At 46.9% G+C, this 23,699-nt stretch overlaps 1 protein-coding gene across 3 annotated transcripts; it reads right to left on the bottom strand.

The window, feature by feature from the left end:
• Positions 1-4,531: 4,531 nt before the first annotated feature.
• Positions 4,532-22,442, bottom strand: LOC135823740 (complement receptor type 2-like). 3 transcript variants are annotated; one of them, XM_065336581.1, is made up of 9 exons: positions 22,308-22,442; positions 18,774-18,969; positions 17,877-18,068; positions 16,246-16,404; positions 14,694-14,879; positions 14,037-14,207; positions 13,178-13,429; positions 5,735-5,855; positions 4,532-5,334 (listed from the first exon to the last, which is right to left on the bottom strand). In XM_065336581.1, the coding sequence occupies exons 2-9, from the start codon at positions 18,883-18,885 to the stop codon at positions 5,271-5,273; spliced, it is 1,257 nt and encodes a 418-aa protein (XP_065192653.1). In that variant the 5' UTR covers positions 18,886-18,969; positions 22,308-22,442; the 3' UTR covers positions 4,532-5,270. The 3 variants fall into 3 exon arrangements, with proteins under 3 accessions (XP_065192653.1, XP_065192652.1, XP_065192654.1); XM_065336580.1 differs by lacking the exon at positions 22,308-22,442 and adding an exon at positions 21,702-22,129; XM_065336582.1 differs by lacking the exons at positions 4,532-5,334; positions 5,735-5,855; positions 22,308-22,442 and adding exons at positions 11,393-11,921; positions 21,702-22,133.
• Positions 22,443-23,699: the final 1,257 nt, after the last annotated feature.

Raw genomic sequence — 23,699 nt, 5'->3', positions numbered from 1 at the left:
TTTATACTACGGTAGAATTGTGTGAATCCAGTTCCCAGAATTTTCCACCAACCGACGGACTCTAGTAGGCCACGTAGACTTTCAAGCCACTTCAACCAGGATCAAGGGTTATTTCCAGTCAAATTACCCTGGATAAGGAGACCACTTGGTACTAGAGACCATGTCGTGAAGGTCCCTGGAGCGGTCGTCTCACCCTCCCCCCCCCCCCCCCTCCCCTCCCTTCCAGGGTTGGTTGGTTGGTTGGTATATTTTATTTTACTTCGCCAGAATGAACAGGCATTGCTGCCTTCTTGCCTGGACAAGTGGATTGTCCAAGCTCTCACAAAAAGACGAAGAAGGGCCGGTTGGAGACATGATGGAATTCCCCAATGGATGTAACCTGGCTCAGGGAATAGTACCAAAACAACATAATTAGGGTACAACTTCCTGATTTATTACGTCATAAAATGCTTGAACAGATCACCTTCCGCCTTCCAGCACTGTACCACCAGCATGCAGGCCTCTGAAGCTTTTTTCTTTCTTTTTTCTTTTTCGGCCTCCAGCCGAGCTAGTCTCACGCGCGCGGACCGTGATTGTTTTCCTTTGCTTTTTACTTTATGGTTTCACTCAGGGAGTGGTAGAATACCGGTATTTTACGACTCCCTGGTTTCACTCTATCGGTTTTGTGAACAAACACGTTCTCAAAGTATGAGTGTAGTCTGAGTAGTCCACTGGTGTACCGTAAAAGCAGAAATTTTCGGTGGTATAACATTAAATCGGCGGTTCGGTGGAGGGAAATTTTCGGTAAAACCCGTTTTCCAGGTAAGTGTACTAGTACTAAATGTATACAGTACCGGTAGTACCGAAATTTTCGGTGCGTTTTATTTTCGGTAAAAATTGTCGGCACCGAAGTTACCGAAAATTTCCGCTTTTACAGTACGTGAGAGATTCGCTAGACTGCGTGACCGGCTGCTGCATGCAATGGCTTCGCTATACTAATGTCTGCATGGTGTTCTACTGTGCATCGATCCCAAACTCCTAAAGAAATCAAGGATGGCTGAATAGCAGTGTTGTTAGCTCTAGCATTGTGACCACATTACGATAATAGAATATAGAAAAGTAAAAGTGATAGAAAAGATGACAGATCGCGTTCCTAAAATTTAGGAAAGCGATCCTTTCAAACCAAGACTCCTCAAGACTGCTGCTAACCAACGCGCGCGCCAAACAATGGTGCCATCAACTACTTGTACTCTTCTTTCCGTGCCGAGGTCTCTAAGGGTGGGCGCTACTAAAATGACGGCGGCTGCACAGTAGGCATGAGCGGGTAATGCTAGCAGTATGGCTGGCATTATAGTCCCTTTTTTCCAGGTGGCATAATGCTGGCATTATAACACCATTTCGCATGCAAAATTGGCATTACAAGCATAATTGCCGGTCGACAGCCGTGTCATGCATGAAGCTGGCTAGGTCCAGTTCCGAAAATCGTGCATCTGAACCCGTCCGGCTTCGCCGGAGACTTGACGTTGCAAATCAACCTTCTCAGTGGATTGTTTCAGACAACATGCTCACTGCTGTTTTTAAAGTTTTTTTCTTCTACGCTTTGGCCTTGATCCAAGACGGCCTTCTTAAATCGACTTTTCCAACTTTCAAACTGGCATTATGGAGTAGTGTGAGCATTATAAGTGGCATTATATCCTCATATTATGAGCATTGCCTTTAGCATTATCGCAGCAAATAACTAGCATTACCCGCCCATGCCTACTGCACAGTTATTCTGCATGACGAACCAAACATTTCTGCCATGATAGTCACCCAGTGCGGACAATACGAAGCACCCATGATTTGTCCAAAGGTATACTGATATTGTCGAACTCAATTTTGCAATGTTGTTTGAACTCGGATAGTGAGCAATATAATCATGCATAAAAAAGGAGAAGGGCAAAATGGTACGAGTTATGACTAACTTCAATATTGTGTTTTTTTAAGGATTGAGAGAACTTCCACTTTCAAAGGATCCGTCAGGGAAGTGAACTGCCTGAAAAGAGAAAAAAATCCAGACCCACCAGGACACGAACCCGGGACCTCGTTTGACATGAGCAATACTCTAACCATCCGAGCTATGGGACCATATTGGGAGAAATTTAAATTTCAAAGGTTCAGTCGGGGAAGTATGTATTGTATGTGTTGTGAGCTGCCTTTTGGAGTGAAAAACTTGTCAGCGCCTTCTACGTTCGGCCTGGTCCCATAGCTCAGATGGTTAGAGCATTGCTCATGACAAGCAAGATCCTGGGTTCGAGTCCTGGTGCGTAGATGCTAAAGCGACGTTTCCATCTGTTTTCAAGGTCTGGGTGGAAAAGTCGCTTTAGCATCTCACAGTTTGCCACTGCATCACACACTCCTTTCTACCCAACGTCAGCTTTCGGGATTCGTGAAGTATTTGTCTTGTGCAGTTAGCAACTTTCAAATGTGACGTTTGACGTCCAAAATGATTTTGTTGGCTGTCAGATGGCTTCTACTGTGCACCCATTGTTGTCACCACGTCAGTATACTTTGTGACGTGTACTTTTTAGCGCAACCTATTCTGTGTACACTCATACCTCGGTTATCCGGACCCCGAAGTTACGGGCACTTCGGTCTACCGGGCACTATTTGGGCGAGTTTCAGGGGAAATATTACTACTCTTTTGTCACTTTTCGTAGAAATATTGACGTCATATGCCATATCGATGGCCTTTTCCCCATCAAGATGTACATGTATATGATTCGGAGTTACGGACATTTCAAAGTTACGGGCAGTGCAAGGTCCCGGACTGCCCGGATAAACGAGGTATGAGTGTACCTCTTTTTCTCCTTGCGATTGACTTAGCACCTGTGATAGTTGTGTCGGTAGGGTCAAGAGTACATAACCCCCCAGAGTGTGCAACTCCACTATGGGTGCTGTCCCGACAGAATTTCAAGTTGACGTCATTTTGATGATGCAATGCGCACTGTACACGGATTATCAGACGAATCCGGAACCTGTGGTTGACCGAAGCCGATCGATCCTGTACAAATTATTGCAAAGAAAAACGTGTGATGCGTTGACACCCGTACACATGTTGTAAATCACTGGTGCAAGGAGCATTGCGTCATTAATAATGACGTCAACTTGAAATTCTGTCGGGACAGCAGGGTATGTGGGAGTTGCACACTCTGGGGGGGGGGGGGGGGGGGTTATGTACTCTTGGTAGGGTTCATAACACCTCCGTTCTACCAAGAGTACATAACCCAAGAGTATGCAACTGTGATCTCTTTTCTATGGGCCAGATGCGCGGCGCGCTGCCTTCATTACATCATCCAGCTGCAGTCCGCGCACCGCGGAAAATCAAACACCGCACTTTCCCTCTAGTTTGAAATGAACTTTCGTACGGAACTGGAATTCACGCGCCAGAAATCAGAGATTGTGTAGGTACTGGAACGAATCGAGCAAAAACGGATGGGCTCGTGCGAGAAATTGAGAGTTTGAATGCATGCTTTCAGAGCGTGATGAAGGCAAGTTACGTAATGAAGGCAGCGCGCCACGCATGCAGGCATAATCACAGTTGCATACTCTTGGGTTATGGACTCTTGGTTCTACACTATTTCATTCGTGTTGTTTTGTCACACATGATACTAGTAGTTCGCTGAGTATACACACATTGCGCCAGTATCTTCTATAAAACAATAATCATTTAGTTCTACCCATTTCATTCAACATCTACCCCCTCCTCTGATGAGTTCCCAACATCATAATGGAACGAAACAAGGCTTGTCAGGAGCAACTTCAAGCTGTCGTGGAGTGTGACTGGTGCAGTGCTCGTGCTGGTGTCCGCAAGCGTCGTCTGGTCAAAAGAAAGATCTACCACTACATGTACATGCATGGTGCATTGTTGCGCAACGGGTCTAGAGTGAAAGACTTTTCATGGCTTATTTATGTTGTTCTTTAGTTTTATTTCGTAGTGGTTTTGGCTTGACTTTGTTGCATTGTTTTGGTTGCATGTGCAGTCTTCTGTACATGTCTACAACATGGAACGCTTACGTCATCGTCGCGCGTGCAACATTATTTCGCGCGCATGCTTATATACTGCCGCAACGTTTGTCCTTTTCTTCAGTTATCAGTTTTACCTCGTCGTGATCGGTGTTCTTGTCTGTCCGTCTTCGTCTTGTCAAGATATTAATATGTAGAACTTTTAGTTCAGTTGCGCTGTTGTGTGTGGCGAGTCGGATGGGTGGGGAGGCTGGGCCCCTGACGCCTGGAGAAGATGTGCTGGTGCACGAAAGTGCATTAATGATTCCAACTGTGGACATGGCTGACCAGTCTGGGTTATGTCGGACTGTATGTCTGATCAGAGATGCCATGTGCATGGTCAGAATTGTACAGAGCACAAGAAGACATAGACCTCCACTAGTTACATTTTCTAGACACGGTAGGGCAGAAGTTCTCCCGATGCTACATTACACATGACAATACGCCTCGACGCCAAGCATCGACTGGACTACGTTGCGAAGCATTATGTCGAGATATGAGCAACCGGTCAGATTTCAATTGCTTTTTGTCTCTGTAAAGTGATTCTTTTCTGGGAAAGTCCTTTGTGGACTCTTCAGCGCAGCAGCAAAGCGAGAATGAGGCCAAACCTGATGGCAATGAGAAGTTAATTTCCAAGGCCAGATTTAAATCAGGCCTGAGCTCACCTTGCCAGAGTGCTCAAACTGACACTTGAAGTCACTGCGCTCTGCACATATCTTCTAATAAAATATATATATGTTTGGGAGGGGGGAGTACTGCTACAATAGTATCATTTATCAGCATTATAGAACAATTCTAGTTTGTTGTCTCCTTGTACTTGTATCAAGGATATTGTTTAGTACAGCCTATCAGTATTGAGCTTAATAATGAAGCACTAGCTTGGCGTGCCCTCGAAGCCACCCATATATTACCATGGCCGCCCGAAAAGGAGCAAGGGGAATCTTGGCATGCCATCGAAGAGACCCAAGCACTACAACGCATTGGCTGATCGAGAAATAGCAAGGGGAATCGCTCTCGTGGGCGAATATAGACGGATTTCATGGAGCCGACACGACACGCGGAGAGTTACCATCATGAATGTTAGCTCGTGTTCACTGAGCCCCTGTACTGATCTACTAGTCACAAGCATACATATACACAAGCGCTGGGGCGCTGCAGCATTTCCCTGATTCGGGGATTCGAAACTATCGCTACAGTTGACGGAGCAGCGGTTCCAAGTGTACGCAACCGTCCCGTCCTCCGTCTCCTCAGCACTTCACCGTCTTGGTATTGAAACGATAACGAGTGATTGTTGATGGCTGCGGGATGGATCTGTACATGTATACACAGGAGAAGAAAACTTCATTCCGCTAGTGGACTATCACCAGACAGAAAACAAAGGGAAAGCCGTATTTAAATCCACTGGAAACCTGTTACAAACACAGAGAAGGGGAAAATCCATATTGCTGTGAACTTCTTGCACACTGCAATAATCAGACAGCAGCCTGGTGAGGCGTGCTGCCACTCAGGAGTATTGGCACAGGCCAGTGTACATAACTTATTGCGGCGGCAGTGCGCCTTAACCTGCCAGGGTGCTCAATGCCTGTCATGGGCAGAGCGAATATGATGATGTCTGACGATTGGTTGTTAAACCATGAAACTCTGAGTGACAACAAACAGAGCCCTGCTTTCTTTTGTGTACCTCAGAAAGCCAGCATGCGCCTCAAGTTACCTGAATCGGGTACAGCGACTCCAGCCCCACCAGCCGCACTTCGTAGTGAACCGCTGCCGGACATAGATTGTGGTGGGAACCTCCTCGGCAACAACCGTCTGCACTTGACGGTAGCAACCGACTGCGGAAAGTGAAGAAAAAGAAACACATGACAATATGGTGTAGACCCTGAGGTTAGTACAGTCGCGCTCGGTGGAATCCGACCCGGAGTGCGAATTTAGCACTCTCAACATGCAAGGCCCCTGACGCTCTGGAAGGTGGTATACACGCGGCTCGACGTACACCTGTACAAGTACACTCACGAGGATGTAATCAGAACTGGTCCCGGGCACCAGCTTTGAACTTTGGGTCGGATTTCAGTGAGCGCAACTACAGCGTCATGACACGTTGACATGTGCCATTTCGACCCCATCCTACCAGATTTTGAACGTGATTTTCGCCGATTTCGGTGCAGATTGTGCGTAATCGAGATCAAATCCCTCCTCAATGACTGCTGAGATGATGAACTGATTTCCGAATGTGTGGTGAGATGCTCGCCACTACAGAGGTATTTTGTGAACGAAAACATACCGCTTGGTATTGGGCAACAGCGCAGACACACCTCAAGCATGCCTCGTCATGACATGATGGCGTAGTCAATATCACCCCGAAGCTTGCATTCTGGGCATCGATTCGCAATTAAGTACCAATATTCAGCATCTTGCGACTCTTGATATGTAATTTGGCCCGTAATGACCAACACAACAGCGTCAGCTGCAACACCGGGTCAACCGGGTCAGCAATCCAGTTGGGGTGTTTGGTCTCATTTGGGAAAAGGAGTCGTGTTTTTCTTTTTCTTTTTCCTACTTCAAGGGGTACACGTTGATGTGAGAGGCTGCAGCTAGAGCAGGCACGGGCATGCAGGCGTGCGCGGATAAAGTGCCCAGTGCGTTCACACATGCACAGTAAAACCTGGTGTAGGCAACCTCTGTGTTTAGCGACCACCTGCTCGTTTTTCCCATGCGCCGACAGTCCTACACAGACACTGCGGGACTTGGTCCTAAGGGCCGATTCCCACTACGGTACCGTGAGTGCCGTGCTGACGATTTGGGTAGGTCACGTGTACCTCACGGTACGAGCTTGACGCTGAGAGTGATTTACACCTGCGCACAGCCATTCCGTCGGCAGGCCGGATCACCATTTTTTTTATCAATTTCTGACTTTGGTCCTGAGGGAAAATAGCGGGGGCCTGGGAGATGACTGGAGAAAGCTCAAGAATCAACCAATCGAAAAGCCAAAAGCCAAGAAAAGACTTCGTACCACAAATACAAAAGAAAGAAAAACTTCCTTTCAGGGAGTAGTAAAATACCTACTACTCACTGCATTCGACCTCGCGGAATACCACGGCATGCCATTTCCACCCCCCAGAGGCCCTCGGCACTGGAATGTCCACGGCGCGGTACGGCAGGAGCCACGGAATGAACTCGCGCCAAAACTGCCCTTCACGTGAGCAAATCGCCATGGGTACTCATGGCACGGCACTCACGGTACCGTAGTGGGAATCGGCCCTAAAGACCACCTGGCTTCAACGACCGTTTTTGTTTGCACTGTGGGGTGGTCGCGTAAACCAGGATTTACTGTACCATCATGTACATCAAAGAGTGGCAAAATATTTACGACCCTCTGATGTACAGTAGCCGCACTTGAATTTGCTGTACATGGCTCGGACCCAGTAGCAAGAGTCGTGCCAGCTACACGTGTACCTGGTTGGTTTGAAAGCCTAGAGTAGACACTGCACACTGAGTATAATGTATGTCTAGGGTTTGGGCAAACTCTACTGTGCAAAGTTATTACTGGCTCGCTACAGTCTATTCATTGGAAACTGGCACCCTAACTTTTTGGTGTCTCTCTCACATAGTTGTAGATATCGTGAAAACAACAGTACATCCTGCGTTGTGTGACCCGTGCAATTACTCCTTGCCACATTTGAGGCCAGAAAAGTCCAAGAACAGGGAAATAAAAATTCAGCCAGGTTTTACAAAATTAGGACAGGTATGCCATGGCAAAATGTATGGAGAAGCAGATCCAAACCCCAGATTTTTGAGATTTTTGATCCTCAATTCGGCCCAAATCCGACTTTCAAAAGCCAGCGGGCCAGTTTCCAATGAATGGACTGTAGAGGCGCCAGAGTGTAAAGCTTCAGTATAAAATATAGAAGAGAGATGGAAGAGAGATGGTGGTTAAAACGAACATGGCAAAATGGCGGCAAATGTAGTTTTGGCAACGATGCTGATAATGCTGCATAATGCATACTGCATCCATTGGAGTCTTCACATCAGATAGAGCATACTATCTTAATTATGAGATATTAAATTTTATATTTTGTGTTAGGTACCTCCTCCCGTACCTTTTCTAGCTGGCCTGCATGCATTTGCGGACTCACCTTTTGTCTCCTTTTGTTCCGTTGGCCTGGGTACTACTTGCGCGCCCATATTTGCCATAGCTACCCAGGCCCTTTATCTTGCCGTTCAGACTTGCTCTCTTTTCTCACTCGTCAATAATCACCATGTAGTCGTTTCGTTCGTCTTGGTCTCTTGTCCCGTCTCTAATAAATGTCGTTCCACCAACCTACCTGTTCCCGTTGTAATGTCTGGATAATGTGTCGTCAGTCGTCCTTTTCTCGTATTCAACATTGGCGCCCGATTATTGATCGACCCACGACCCTGAGATCATCCCATGCCCAGCCATCCTCAACCGCCATTCGTCTCGTCTATGTCAACCTCGTCTCGTCCATGTTGGTTGGTTGGTTGGTATATTTTATTTTACCATTCCCATGTCAGTCTCGTCTCTCCTACGCCAACCTCGTCTCGTCTCTATCAACCTCGTCTCTCCTACGCCAACCTCGTCTAGTCTCGTTCAAGCCATGCAGGTCAGCTACCTTTCTCTCTTTCTTTTTTTTTGTATGCGTTCCTTCTTCGTCAAGTTTATATTCGTGAATTTTTTTGTAGTGTGTGTGCGCGCGTGTATTCATAAAACATTACCAAGTTAGGGGTCCGATCATGGTGAGCCACGCTCTAATTTTTGGATGTTTAGCAAAAGTGTAACTAGGTTGTATTAGCCATGCAAAATACTAGTAATTCACCTTCCTCGTCATACTCCAATAGTTATTGCACACTATAAGTAGTACAGGAATGATCTGTAGTGCATTTTTAGTACACACTTTTGTGAGATCCGTGCGCGCGTGCAATATGTGTGTGTGTGTGTTTTTTTTCTCCTTCAGTCATTTTTTAAATCTTTTTCTCTCCGCGAGGACGCGGGATTTTTTTCATGGAGGGGTGGTATGTTAGGTACCTCCTCCCGTACCTTTTCTAGCTGGCCTGCGTGCATTTGCGTACTCACCTTTTGTCTCCTTTTGTTCCGTTGGCCTGGGTAGCTACTTGCGCGCCCATATTTGCCATAGCTACCAAGGCCCTTTATCTTGCCGTTCAGACTTGCTCTCTTTTCTCACTCGTCAATAACCACCATGTAGTCGTTTCGTTCGTCTTGGTCTCTTGTCCCGTCTCTAATAAATGTCGTTCCACCAACCTACCTGTTCCCGTTGTAATGTCTGGATAATGTGTCGTCAGTCGTCCTTTTCTCGTATTCAACATTTGTATGGGAAGGAGACAACCTCTCTGAAAGCTCTCTCGTTTCCGTACAATGATAGGGATGTCAGCGCGGACACTGCGCAGGGCTTTGCGCATTCAATGATGTAATCGATTTTTCAACGCGGCGATGGCAGACTGAAAGAAAATGACGATCGCCAAAAACCGGCTCGGTGAGTCGGTATTTGACAACTCCCCGATGCAGCTCGACCTAGATTTTGAAGTTTGGAACATTTTTAGAGAGAAAGAGAGGAAGAGAGAGAGAGGGAGAGAGAGAGAAAGAGAGGGCTAGAAAGAAAGATTACTCAAGCTAATGCCTCAGTAGAGTCACTAGAAGTTCTGGGCACACTGATAGGCTAATATCATCTGACGATTTCCACAGCTTGTGCCGCTTGTTGCAGAGCATAAGTTAAAATGCGCCGCCAGAAGATCGGCGATCGTGAAGTCGGCTTTGGGTAGATTTGGCTTTCGCCATCCCGAGGAGCCGCTCCTGTTGCCTGTGAGAACCAAACCACGTCTCCACACGACTACTCGAACAAAACCCTGTCCACACCTGACAATCGATGTCTCTGGAACAACGGCCCATGCACGGCGATATGTGAGAATTGCAGAAATAATAGTATTAATACACAAGAACGAACACCGTCACGTCGAGCATGAACGCTTCGGTCAAATTTCCTGCAAACTCTCAACATCCAACATCAAGTATTTCTGCCGGGTTTACCATTGAATCCAGAGCTTTTCCCCGGTTAAATCCAGAGATTTTCAACTCGGAGATCGTGGCAACGATCGGCATGGTCGCCATTTTCCGCTCTGAAAGAACCCTGTCGTTTGGAACGAAAACGGCTTCGCGCCTTCCAACGAAAGCTACAAATTGATTCCAGAACACATGGGCGGCCAACATACCAAACAAGATCCCATTCTGGTAAGCAGGTAGCCTGTAACCACCATCTCCTTGCAAGGAAATTTCAGCCATTTCTCCTTCGTTCAAGGTCTCAATTTTCTGGCAAAAAATAGCCAGTGTTTGGCAAAAATTCTGCATGCCACTTCTGATGCACGTTTGGCTGCATGCGCGAACTGCATGCGCAGTGTACGCGCTGAGATCCCTAACAATGAGGGAACCTTTAAAAGTTCTCTCATTCCCATACAATTGTATCAACTGCGATACAAAAAATCCGGGAAGTGAACTGCCAAAAAAGTAAAACAATGTCTCCGGGAGTGAACTATTTGTCAGGGCCTTCTAAGTTCGGCCTGGTCAGGAGTCTCAGATGGCTAGAGCAATGACCAAGATAAGCAAGGTCCCAGGATTTTTAGTGGGCCAAAGTTGTTTTATACCCCATGGAGGAAAGTTTACTCACGCTTCAATGCATGTCCGTAAGCAATGCACATACTGGTGAAAAAAATCTGCAAATCGCCTGCTCCATAAGACCACTTCTTCTTTGGAATTAAACAAGCGGAATGCTCAAGGATCACCCAGGCATCACCTCCCCACACAACAACACAAAGACGCACACACCAATACAAACGAGTTTCACACCAACACACCAGACATGCACACACGTGACAACAACACTATGACACCACAGGCACGGGATACATGCACGAAGCGGAGAACACCTACGAGACAAAAGACAGGACTCGGAAGAAGACCAACATTCGATCACAATGCACAACGGTCAACGAACAAAGCAACAGCCCTAGCCAGTCAGGACCTCAAGACAAACCATATTCCAGTCCACACACCCACACCCACACCCACACCCACACACACACACACACACACACACACACACACATACACACACTGTCGCCTTTCAGGTTTTGCCACACTCGACTTCACAACAAATGTCCAGGAATTCAGAACAAAACAATGCATTCAATCACCACACACCACACTCTCTCCAATGCTCTGCATTATAAATTTCCAACATTTGTTTTAATAAACAAATTCACACGCTACTACATGAACCATGCTACACAAAGCGATACATTACTGGTTCAACGCTTGCACATCTCTACTCCATGCGTTCAAAAAGAAATCACACGAGGGTCGAAAGGCAAAGGGCAAATCATCGGGCACACCAGCACATTGTGAAATTCATCGATTCTGCTGCTCAGTACAATCATTCACAGATAGACATGCTGGTTTCTGCCAACAAGTAAATCCAGTCCAGCCAGCAGTGCGGTATGAAAACGGGCGACGGAAGGAAGATTTTCAGCTCGACATTCAGCCACAACTTGCCAAATTTTGAGAATACTACCAGCCAGTTTTTTGTTCTTCAGCATTGGTGTCTGTTCCATGCAGACTTATCACCATACACATAGTTTGCCAGCAGTATATGACACTATAGGCATATTGGCCTGATCTTGGGAAGCGAAAAAAAATTCTGCAATGCTGTATTCTGCACTTGTGCTCCAAGAATGAAAACTGAAGTTAGGGAAGTTTAGCACGTTATGTTTCATCACGGACATGAAGATTGATACACTTTGCAGGGCACACGCTACTGAACTACATCACTCCAGCAGTGCTTAGGGTACAAATATACAGTCTACTATCGATTTTCCTGTACACAAACACACACACACCAGAAGTATACGATAGATTCACGCTCTCTGGTCACTGAACCAGTCAGTCCCACTGATACGAGGACACAAACATGAGCACGCAAACACACGAGAACTCTCTAACACACAGCGACACGGATACACAGGGACGCAAACATACAAGAACACAAACAATCAAAACACAACACACACAAGAACACTACGACAAATATACACAAGGACTTCCAACAAGCGACTCACGATTACACATAATAGTTTGTAAATTCGTGATACTTGTACATACATGTATATCTACTTCGTGCAGCAAGGTTAGTTTGCTGCAACTCTGAGCTTCATGTTCATGATGCTATCAATAGGCACCAATGTGGATAGTCCACTTGATCATGCTGCCATATCGTCAACATTATGTATTACAGTTAGATGGGACTTTGCTCTGGGAATGGAAATTCTGTCGTTATTCGCGAATTGTCGTTACATCCGCAGTCGTTACTAGCAAAGCTAACTGTATATGAGGGAGAAAATGGGTACTGATAGCAGAGGTGTTGAGCTTTGGGTGCATCTACATCTACAGCCCATGCGTGCCCATCTCACCCTCACAGGGTAAAAGCGTGTCTCGGTGAAACAGAGCCCCGCTGAAAACCGGCCCCGTACCCAAAACATCGCACCCCAAGCTACATGTGCAGAGTACAAGTCTATGATACAAAAGGTGGTCAGATCATACAACACATGAGTATACAAACACGCCACATAGTACACTGAAAGCTCAGTAGAACATACTTCTGGATATACCATGATACGTATGGCGTGTAAAGCACTGTTTTCCATGACCCAGTGCTATTACCGTACTACACTAGTTATCTTACCTTCGGATTTGCAGAACGTCAAAGAAGTATGTTATACCGAAGCTTCACTGTGTTGATATTTAGCTGCCTAGGGTAAAGGACATGATGTCATGACAGGTGTTTTTTTCTTCCTTTCTGGCGTGTTGTAGTGGTTGTCTGAAACGTGATGGATAGTTTCGGAAACAATTGTGACAACCGTTTTTTCCTATCCCTGGCCAAGCATGTTTATGAAGGCATATACTGGAGAACAGGATTGTTCACAGTGATATTTGTGCATGTGGGTTTGGGGGAGAGGGAGAGGGAGAGAGCGAGCAAGAGAGGGAGAGAGAGAAAGAGAAAGAGAAAGAGAGAGAGAGAGAGAGAGAGAGAGAGAGAGAGAGAGAAATCCTCTACAAGCTACTCAAGCGACTTACCAGCCTGCGGTACAGGGAAGACTTCGTACAGCTGCGAAGAGCTCTGGCAGTTGGGCACCACGCCGTCGACGCGGTACTCGTCGAAGCACCAGCAGTTCATCTGGCCGTGCACGGTGGCGTAGGTAGTGCCGTGGCGACGGCAGCGGTGCAGGCAACGGTGCACGCGGTCCAGCTGCGCGTGCGTGAAGTCCACGCGCGTTACGGGCCGGTCCGGGTTCCACGGCGGCTGCGTGAAGCAGCCAAGCCGGGCAGCTGCAGACACGCAGGAACAATTTCAGGGCTCGCAATTACGTAGAAAAGCGTCGGATCAATGTGGGGGGGGGGGGGGAGGATGTAATGTGCTCCAAAATGCCAGCTCAACCAATCAGAAGTCAGCATTTCGTCGCATTTTAGCTTGGATTAGGTCGTGCTTGAAGGAGTGCACAGCACTTCAGCTAGGGTCTACAAGGCTGGGCCTTGGCCAGTCACAGACGACACCCGTTTCAAAACAATTATCTAGGAACTTGTTCATTGCTCACACGGGTACGTGAGATATAGTACAGCAGAAGAATGGAGTACTGTAGAACGGGTAATTTAGCGTTTTCCCATTGTCAACCGGTTAGCGACGTTTTATTTTAGCGATTTGCAGCGATTTTACTCACGGATCACCAGTGCACTACTAATGTCTCAACGGATTAGCGACTTGTAACTTTAGCGAAAATGAGTCGATCGCTAAATTCGCTAGGGTTTTTACGTCGCTAAAATTACCCGTTCTACAGTATGCAAAACCTGTCAGTGAGGAGGGGGGGGGGGGGCTACACACGCTGCCTAACAGGTGTAGTAAATTCCCTGAAATCAATCTCTACAGTGTTGAGCTTACTTTCGCATTGCTTTCCCGTGTCGCAGACTCTGATCTCGGAAATGTCTCGTTCGGGACATGCCCGTGCTCCTTCTTCAGGTGGAACGCAGGTGCGCGACCGTGTCTGCAGTCCGCGGTCACACTGGGCATCGCACTCGCTCCAATCGGAGAAATCCGTCCAGTAGCCGTCACCTGCACATATAGTCCAAAGTACAATCTTTTCAATACCGGTGGTCCTGGCAACGGGTACTACCCTTACTCACAGTTCTCGCTAGGTAAAAAAATTAAAAATTGTGGGAGGGGGGAGGGGAAACAGCTACCCCGTGATCCATTTTTTCGTTTTCCAGAAGTGTCTTGCCACGCAATATGCAAAGTACAAGGGCAAAACCCCTGTACCCCGACTTCACCCCAGACAAATGTGCCTTTTCGAAAAATGATTAGGGTGTGGCACTTTTCACAACGGGGGGGGGGAGGGGGGGGGAAGAGAGAGAGAGTCGTCCAATCAGAGTAGGGGAGGGGGTGCTGCCCCCCCCCCTCCCACCATTTTGGCTGGAACCCTGCTTACTTGTCAGCGCATATGGAAAGGGTATAACGTGCAAGGTTCAAAGAGGACAAATAACGTGCAAGGTTCAAAGAGGACAAATAACGTGCAAGGTTCAAAGAGGACCCGGAGCTTACGTTTGCACTCGGGCATCGGTGCGCTCCAAGTGTCATCAGAGCGGCAAGTTCTCACACGGGTACCGACCAAGGTGAATCCTATATCGCATCTGTGAGTGGCGGTGGTGTTGTAGCGTTGCTTCTCGTTGGCAGGTTCGTACATAGTAGAGCCATTGACCAAGTCGTTGTCCGCTGGACAAAATGATGCTGGACACAAAACCGGAAATGCATAACATATTTATACTTCAAGTAGTAAAGAAAAAAGGACCAAGAAACTACAAGTTACGCTATAATGTCCACTAACACCACCAGTCACTAAACAATCAGCTCATTCTTTACTATAAATGTATCCTTGCCTCTCCATCCGAGTGCATAACATATTATGAGTAATTGTTCACGTAATACAGTGATGGTTCCACTTGAACCGGGCTATGCGCAATCTGATGATCAATCATTTGCATTGAAAAGAGTTCTAGCAGAACAGTCCTATCTTCTTATTTCTATGTGTAACTTTTGCCGATTGCTTTTCATTGCCATTCTGTACTCCAAGTCTGGAGCAGTGCAGATTTGTACCACAATGCACAGACACACGAAACTCAGTCACGGGCTACAACCCTGCTTTGCAATCGAGTACTAGTACTTGGCAACCGGTCATGCTTTCACACCGAGACCAACAACTACTTCATTTTCAGATTCATTGCCCAAACACTACCCAGGCAAGTGTGCATGTTTTAGTCACGGTGTGAAGCGGAGAGGAAGTAGCCGAGGTCATAATATTACAGCACAGACATAATTCGTGTAATAGCAAGAGTACATAACCAAGAGTGTGCAACTCCTATCTCGAGCTGTGATGGGTTCACCCACGGCGGAATTTTTTTCATTGCGTCATTCTTTGGTAGAAGTATGACCAAGCGTGTATGCTTTCCCGCGCTTGTTTTGTAGATACGATGAGAGTTCACCAGGTTCAGGACACATCAATCTATTGTCTGCTGTTCCGCTTCGACTACCGTAGCAGCGATGTACAAATTCTTTTTTTACTTTGATCTCTGGCCACGCATGGTGGCATCAGGGAGCCAAACAGCCGCCAAAGACTGATGCCATAAAAAAATTCCGCCGTGAGCTAGGAGATCGCCGAGTTGCACACACCTGGTTATGTACTCTTGATAATACCGTAAAATCCCGCCAGAGCGCCCCGTCTCTCCTATCCGCTCCTCCCTGACTTCTTGTCAGGGACGTGATTTCTCGTATCTCGGTCGCAGTCTGTGATGCCGTACTGTACTGCAGACGCGTGCTCGACCCCGTTGGAAGTGTACGCAACAGTGCCCACCCTCTTGACCAGGGATCGCACAAACCCTGAGTTTTGACGGGTCTGTACGACTCGTGGCTCTTGACCTTTGGTCGGTGTACGAGATGCACGGACAGTTTTCGTAGGGTGAGTACTTTTTCATGTAGCACTGAATGCGGCAAGTAGGACTCGCCCATCCGCCCCTCCCCACCTGAAGCGTCGAGGAGGTAGGGGCGCTCTGGCGGGATTTTACAGTAGTAACAGGCTGGTGCAGGCACCAATACTTACGCACGCATCGCGGAAAGTCATCAGCCGGGAACCAGGCGCCTTGGCGGCAGGTCTTGCGCTGGGCACCGCTCAGTTCGAAGCCTTCGTCGCAGAAGAACTCCACGCTGTTGACTCGATTGAGCGTAAATCCATCTCTCGGGATCGGGTGCGATGTGCAAACTAGATTGTGGCAGAAACATAGGAGAACCTATCTTAATATAACACAATGCTCAGGCCCGCCGGAACCGGTCCGGTTGGTCAGGTTAACACCGGGCCAACAGTATGGCTACCTGTGCATGTTTACTGCTGAGGAGGGCATAGGTACCCGCCATATTATACACGAAGTATGAAAGACTTTGGTACGACCGGACCAATCGAAAACTCCTTCCGGCAGTCCTGGCGCTGGAAGTACTTGCGTGGCACCGATGTATTTCAGCCGTGTTTTTCGGGATGACCTTACCCAGTCATTGCATGACTGTAAGCATGACATAATTGCGCAGCATGCACACTCGCAATGGCCAACTGCACGTGTCAGGTGTGATAATTTCTAATCCACAGAACAGGACTCTGGCAAGACATACCGCTATGGTGCACAAGAAACAGCATCTCGCAGTTACCAATCCATTATCATAGCCTTCTCAGGGCCGTCCGCAATTATCGATCTTGTTCACGAAGAGCAGAATTTTCGCCTATGGGTGGGTTGAGGAGAGTTTCGTTTCGAAAAATATCAATAGCTGAAACATTAATCTATTCTACAGTCCATTTCAAAACTATAGACGCGCAGTGTTTTTGAAATATTTCAAATTTGGCTGGAACTTTTTGAGAATAGTTTTCGGAATATTGCTCAGGTTCGCTCCACAATTACTCTCATACAGTTTCTAAACGATTGGATAACAGGACGCCCAATTTGGAAAAATTTATGCACAAAATGATCACAGATTTTATGTGGTATAAATGCTGGCATAAAGGTTTTTGCCTAGGTACGCGTCTATAGTTTTGAAATGGACTGTAGCTGTCAAGTCAATATATTTTTCGTTCAAGGGGATGGGTGGGTACCGGGTGGGGGAGGGTCATAACTAAACTTTTTCGTTCCGTGAAAATTATCGATATCGCCGGATGGCCCCTTTACACTTAAGTGAACTAGCAGGAGACTGAGTCCAGGGCTTTTGTGTATGATTTCACTGTGACATTAAATAGAGATCCGCTTTCCCCAATATGTCTGAACTGAGCAGGTTCATGCAACGACAGAGTATGTACTACTTCACCACCCGATATCTATTCTATTCTATTCTATTCTATTCTATTCTATTCTATTCTATTCTATTCTATTCTGGCGCTAGAGCAAACGAACTACCTTAAAATGCCTGCGGTGCCTCGTAGCTCGTAGCTGTACTGATGAGGCCTTCATGGCCGAAACAGCTTGCTGACTACAGCATTGGGAGATCTATTCCAGGTTTTTAAAGCAAAAGGTTCACATCTAGCAGTACATGTATGTTCATAGTGTATATACCTTGCACACTGGGTGGCAGCATGCATGTCAGCTGACCACAGCCCTGTCGGCACGAGCAGAGATACCATTCCAGGTTTTTTTAAAGCAAAAGGTTCACATCTAGCAGTACATGTATGTTCAACTTCATAGTGTTTATTAGTACCTTGCACATTGGGTGGCAGCATGCATGTCAGCTGACCACAGCCCTGTCCGCACGAGCAGACATACCTGAGCGGGCATTCCGTGTCGCCAGCGCAGTACTGGACGCCAGACGGGCACTGGGTGGTGACGTCCTGGCGCTGGCAGAACGCTTGCAGCAGTACGTAGTCGACGCGGTTAGGCTGAGAGTCCGGATCTGAGATGGAACAAGGACATGAATGTACATGACTGTAGTGAAATATCAATGCTCTCAGCGGTCCGTGCCAGACAGAGAGATACTGTGTAATGTCTATGAGGCTGTATTTTTCATTCATTCATTCATTCATTCAAACTTTATTAAAAGGATTCTCAAGGGAAGTAAATGAATACTGTACTTATCAGGGGGGTTTCCCGGAAGGGTGGATGGCGGGATGAAAGTGAAGTGAAAAGGGGTCTGCACGACGCTATGCCTAAACATGTTACCGTCCTTTAAACTGACCAGTGGCTACGTGTTGCAACACAGGAACCGGGCAGAATGGGACCTTTCGGGCACAAGAAAAGCACGGTTCTCATGGAATTTGGGAAACCTTTCAAGGCCAGACATAGACATCCCATGAGTATCAGGGACCAGAAAGAGCTAATTTTGCCTACTAATGCATCCTTCCCCAAGCGCAGGGCTTTTTCCAGGATCATTAAGAGCAGCAGCGAGCTCACCTGAGTACTGGCACAGTCAGACTGGCTTATCCGGTCCTCTTTTTTCCGGACCCCTCACCATTCGCAAGAAAATCGTTGGTTACCGATTTACGGCATATGCCATGCATACACGCGGCATGTGTGTTCGATTATCCGGTTCCCTCGCCTATCAGGATTTAAGTTGTAGAAAACGGATGTGTGCGGTTATGCGAGGTCTGACTGCACTCACCTACCACCTTCAGCCGGTCACTGCTACTCTGAGCATTCAAACTGGTTGCCAGAAGCAGCAGCAGGAGCGGCAGCATCAGCATTGGGCCGGCGATGCTTACCAACGTAGCCATTCTGTGCTATGAAGTGACGGGATGGGTGTTTGGGAATAACGGGACTAGCCGAGCAGACTGGCCACAACACGGACACTTGAGCACCTATACAGAAAATACCAGACCATCACAGGCGCCGATTAGTACATGGAACTGAGTTGTGTGTGACAGCTGAGGCCAGACCGGGGCTTGTTGAACATCAGATCATACAAGTACATGTACTATTCAGACCCGCCGGAACCGGTCCGGTTGGTCAGGTTATTACCGGACCAACTTTTCGGTCTCCAACAGGTGTTTCCTACTGTGGAGGGCATGTGCACCCGCCATATCATGCACAAAGTATGGAAGGCCATGATACCACCAGAACAATCAAAAACTGCTTCCAGGAATCCTGCCAGTATGACATCCAAAAAATACCTGGAGCTTACGGAACACTCACAAAGTGATGCAAGGCCGTGACCTTGTATAAGCTATGCTTTGACGTATTGCCGTAGTAACTTCCTTTCAAAACCAGGATGTTCATTCTTCTTGACAGATCAAACCAGGAAAGATTGCTAACTCACTTCATTCCATGCACGGCATTAACCTATACATAGGCCTCAGTTATCCAGACATGGGCATGTGGGTGGGTGGGGGGGGGCTGCTTTGGATAAGTTTCTGTGGATAGTTCACTGCTTTTCACACAGGTCAGACCTAACAATAACGTATTCTCTGGGTTATGGCAAGTTGTATGTTATAGCGAGGTTATGTTATAGGGAGTTGGGCACACCGGTATGCAATACGTGCATGTACGTCAAACTTGGAAAAAACGAACCCCCGCCGACTGACTTCATTGCAGTGGAGCAGAGCGTCCAAAAACAGCAACATAATTCAGCGGGATGGTCTTAGTGGCATTGTCTACTCTCAAGAAGACTGTTCGTTATGCCAAAGGTTAAACCACCCATGCTGTTGGTTTCCACTGTACCGCCGTAGACATTGAAATCCGCCCCATACGGGACTGACGTGCGCCGAAGAACTTGGGGGTCAGGGTTCTAGCCTAGCCCGTTCTTATTGTTAGCGAACACAGCAGTTTTGTTCTTATTCGATGGTACAGTCTCAGTACGTGTACATTTACGCAGAGTTATACATCTGAGTGTACATTATAGTGTGTACTACGGTTTCCGTTCTTATCTGCAAACCAGCCTACACCGTTCTTAAAAATTGGTGAAATTCAGTTTCTTGCCTGGCCGTTCTCGGCGCCCGACAGTATTTTACTGCTTTCAGGGCGTACATGTACTGACACAGTCTGTAGTTTTGAGGTACCCACAGTAAACATGGACAAGCAGTGCTCGCAGCTGCAAGGCCAGCGCCCCGTGACCGCTTGACTTCTCAACGGATTTCAATATTCGCTACAGTACAGTGAAGCCTGTCTAAGACGACCGCTCAAGGGACCTTCAAAACGTTGCCTCTGTTACCAGGTGGTCTCCTTATCCAGGGTCATTTGACTGGAAAAAGCATCCTTGGTCCTGGTTTCAGTGGTCTTTTAGGACAGGTGGTCGCCTAATCGGAGTGGTTGCATTGACAGGATTTACTGTACTTCTACGCAGCACTGCATAGCAGGAAGCTGTAGAAGGCGAGACTATGGTGTAGATGCAACTACAGTCCGTATCGCCTATAAGGTTGGCGGCTATAGTAATATACCGGATATAGTGATCAATTTCTCAAATTCATTTTCATTTGCCATAACTAAGTATACACAGTTATCGCGTATAGTAATAATCGTCTATAGTAATATATCGCCTATAGTGATCAAATTCATATTTCAAAAGACGTTTATTACACTATTTTTGCATCAGTTATAGTGATTGATGTGAAATCAAGCGATGTCAGAGGAGAACAGGGTGTTACTTCTTCGTGAAGAACTTGTCCAGTGAGTGTTGTTTGGTGAGTTTTGCTTGTACAAGTTGCCAAAATATGCCTCCATCATGAGGAAATCCTGATTTTGTGTGTCCGGAGCTACAGCCAGCTATACGACATTGTACATGTATGTAGTGCGTACGTGCACGGCGCGCGGAGTCGTTTGACACCCCACTCGCATACATTGCATGCAGTATCGGTCATAGTAATAATATCGCTTATAGTGATAAAATGCTCAAAATCAAACACCAACGCTATAGGCGATACTGACTGTACATGTACATGTACCTGGCTGATGTGGGATGATCTGATATGCTTCACCAGATGACCGATTGATCAGTCTGATTCAAGACAGTGCTTTTTCATGCACACCATGCCTCCTATTGGAATGCATTGAGGTTACATGCTATGGTCAAGTATGGTGGGTGTTCACCGCTACCAGTACCACAGTGAGTGACTCCACAGACTGTGACTGGCAAGTGGGATAGACAAGTACAGTGTAAGCTGGACACCAGATCAGCCCCCCCCCCCCCCCCCACACACACACATACAGTGTTGATACACACAATGTCATCATGTATACCCACACGCACACACGCACACATGCAAACTGCCTCTGTACTGTAGCCCTAGTGCGCTGGAGTTATCTGGTAACTGTGGTAGTGGCTAAGATCAAACACGACTCGACTAGCCACTTGACCAGCAAGTGCGCTTCCGATTTGTATCTGTGTGCACTAAGTAGCGGTGTGGCATAGACTGATGATAGTCGACTCGCTCGGAAACCGCTAAGCTCGAAGACAATCGACCGCTTGAAAATGGTAACACTTCCAACAGTAAAACGCGCAACATAACAATAGGGTACGTAACGCACACGTCTCCACGGGACCCCAAGGGACACATACAGAGAAGTATAACAACATGACTGCACAAGCCGCTCTTACCTCTCAAGGACAATGTCAATGGATACGAAGGTGTGCGTGTGGCTCCAGCTTCCGAGCATTCGCCTCGCACTAAGTTAGTTTCCAGACCTCGACGGAGTACCGGCCCGCCAAAGCAATCGAAATGTGCCAATGCCGATGGGCACCAGTTTCCACTGAACTAAAATCCTCCGCCGCTGAATGTAATCGGAGTGCGAACCTCAGAGCCTATCCCACAGTCCAAGTAACAATATTTTTTATTTTGTGCAAACCCGAAACGCTATTTGGCTGGTCGAAGCACAACGTCGAAGCTCAACTTGTCTCAGACAAGATGTTCTTCGCTTTGCTGCAGTTTAGCTCAAGCAAGGAGATTTTCACCTTGTGGCACGCAATTCAATCGCGCAAGTAACCAGTCAGTTGGCGTGGGCAAGGGCAGCTAGCTGAAATCCAACGCAACTAACTCACAAGCGCTCGACTGCCTTGGCCCTTGTCAACTGGCTTGAGCTATCGCACTGACCCTGTTGAACTAACTTACTTGATGTCACTCTCCTATCAGTCTCGAATGGTTCATGTCATACAGAGTCAGAGGTATCTACGTGGCCTAGATCTACGACTACTCGCTGTACGTACCTGATATCAGCGCTAGACTGACAGCACGGCCGACGACGCACGAGACACGGGGGGCACGGCTCCGAGGAACTCGAACTCGAGGAACTGAAAAGCGAAAAGCCAGAAAACTATGGAGATTGTGATGCGTCTAAAATCCACCAGGAATCCACAGGAAAACTACTCAGACTGCACTGTTATTATTCATTGCAAAAGAACACCGAAAGGCCAAACCGCATGGTGAAGACTAATGTCTAGACTACTGAAGGATTCTCTGAATCCTTGTGCCATAACAAAGAGAAAATACAGAATGTGTAGTGCGAATGTGTAGTGCGCCAAAGTTAGCGTATGTAGATCTACAAACATGTATTCTATTTATTACAACATCTCAAGACTCGGTGGAAACACCGGCCAATGTTAAGAGCAGGGAGTAGTACAATACATTATTGTACTACTCCCTTAGAGAGAGTGGGTGATTGCCAACCACGGCGATAAATAAAAGCAAGAGTACGTACTCTTGATAAAAGTAAGGGGAGGGAAAAAGAAAGAGTAGCAAAATGAATACAACGCGCAATCAAAGGAGTACATATCCGGCAAAGGACACGAATGGTGTACGGTAAAGGAAGACACGTGCATGCATGTGGTACCCTACCAAAAGTGGACAAACCTAACGTAAATATCCACATGGTACTAATCGAGTACCGTACGCTACATATTTATGCAAAGCAATATCAAAATAACATACTACATGTAGCATAAAAGAAACCAAATAATTTAATTTCAAAACACATGGAAAATCTCCGTAAAACAAATCGTTAAAACCGTAGCCTACTAGGCTTATCGCAAACCACTACAATTGGACTCGCAATACTTCCGCGCTCCAATGATGCCCATTAATTGTCATTGAACCATTCATATTCAACAGGCTGCATGAATCATGTGTGCAGTGGCACCTCACGTCAATGACAATGACAATGGTACAGTCACGACCTCAATGGTCATTGAAGGGTGTGAAGTCCAGTCCGGACTACACTGCGACAGACTCAGTTCGGACAGGTCAGGAGAAGTATCATGGAAATAGCCTGGCGCCCAATCATGCAAATGGCAATGAGTTCAATCGCATTACCGCACTGTCAGCTGAGAGGACTGAGATGTCAAGGCGAGCAAGCAAGACTGGCTAATAATAAGAAGAGCCAGGGGATTCTACATTGTAGGCTGAGTAAGTGACTGGATATTGGGTGATACGTGTAGATCTACTGTCTGATCTGAGTGAGTGATCATACAGACAGTCCATGTGGTCCTGAAATGTAGCGCCGTGCATCTGCATGATGACGTTAGCATACTGAATATGGCATTGAGCATGCATGTTTATTGTTTAACATTACAATACGCCCGGTAAACCACTAGGGCCGCTTA

The sequence above is a fragment of the Sycon ciliatum genome, chromosome 8 (assembly GCF_964019385.1).
Source record: "Sycon ciliatum chromosome 8, ocSycCili1.1, whole genome shotgun sequence".
NCBI classification, from domain to species: Eukaryota; Metazoa; Porifera; class Calcarea; order Leucosolenida; family Sycettidae; genus Sycon; species Sycon ciliatum.
Note: the sequence above shows the minus strand (reverse complement) of the source record. Positions and strands in the feature narration are given on the sequence as shown.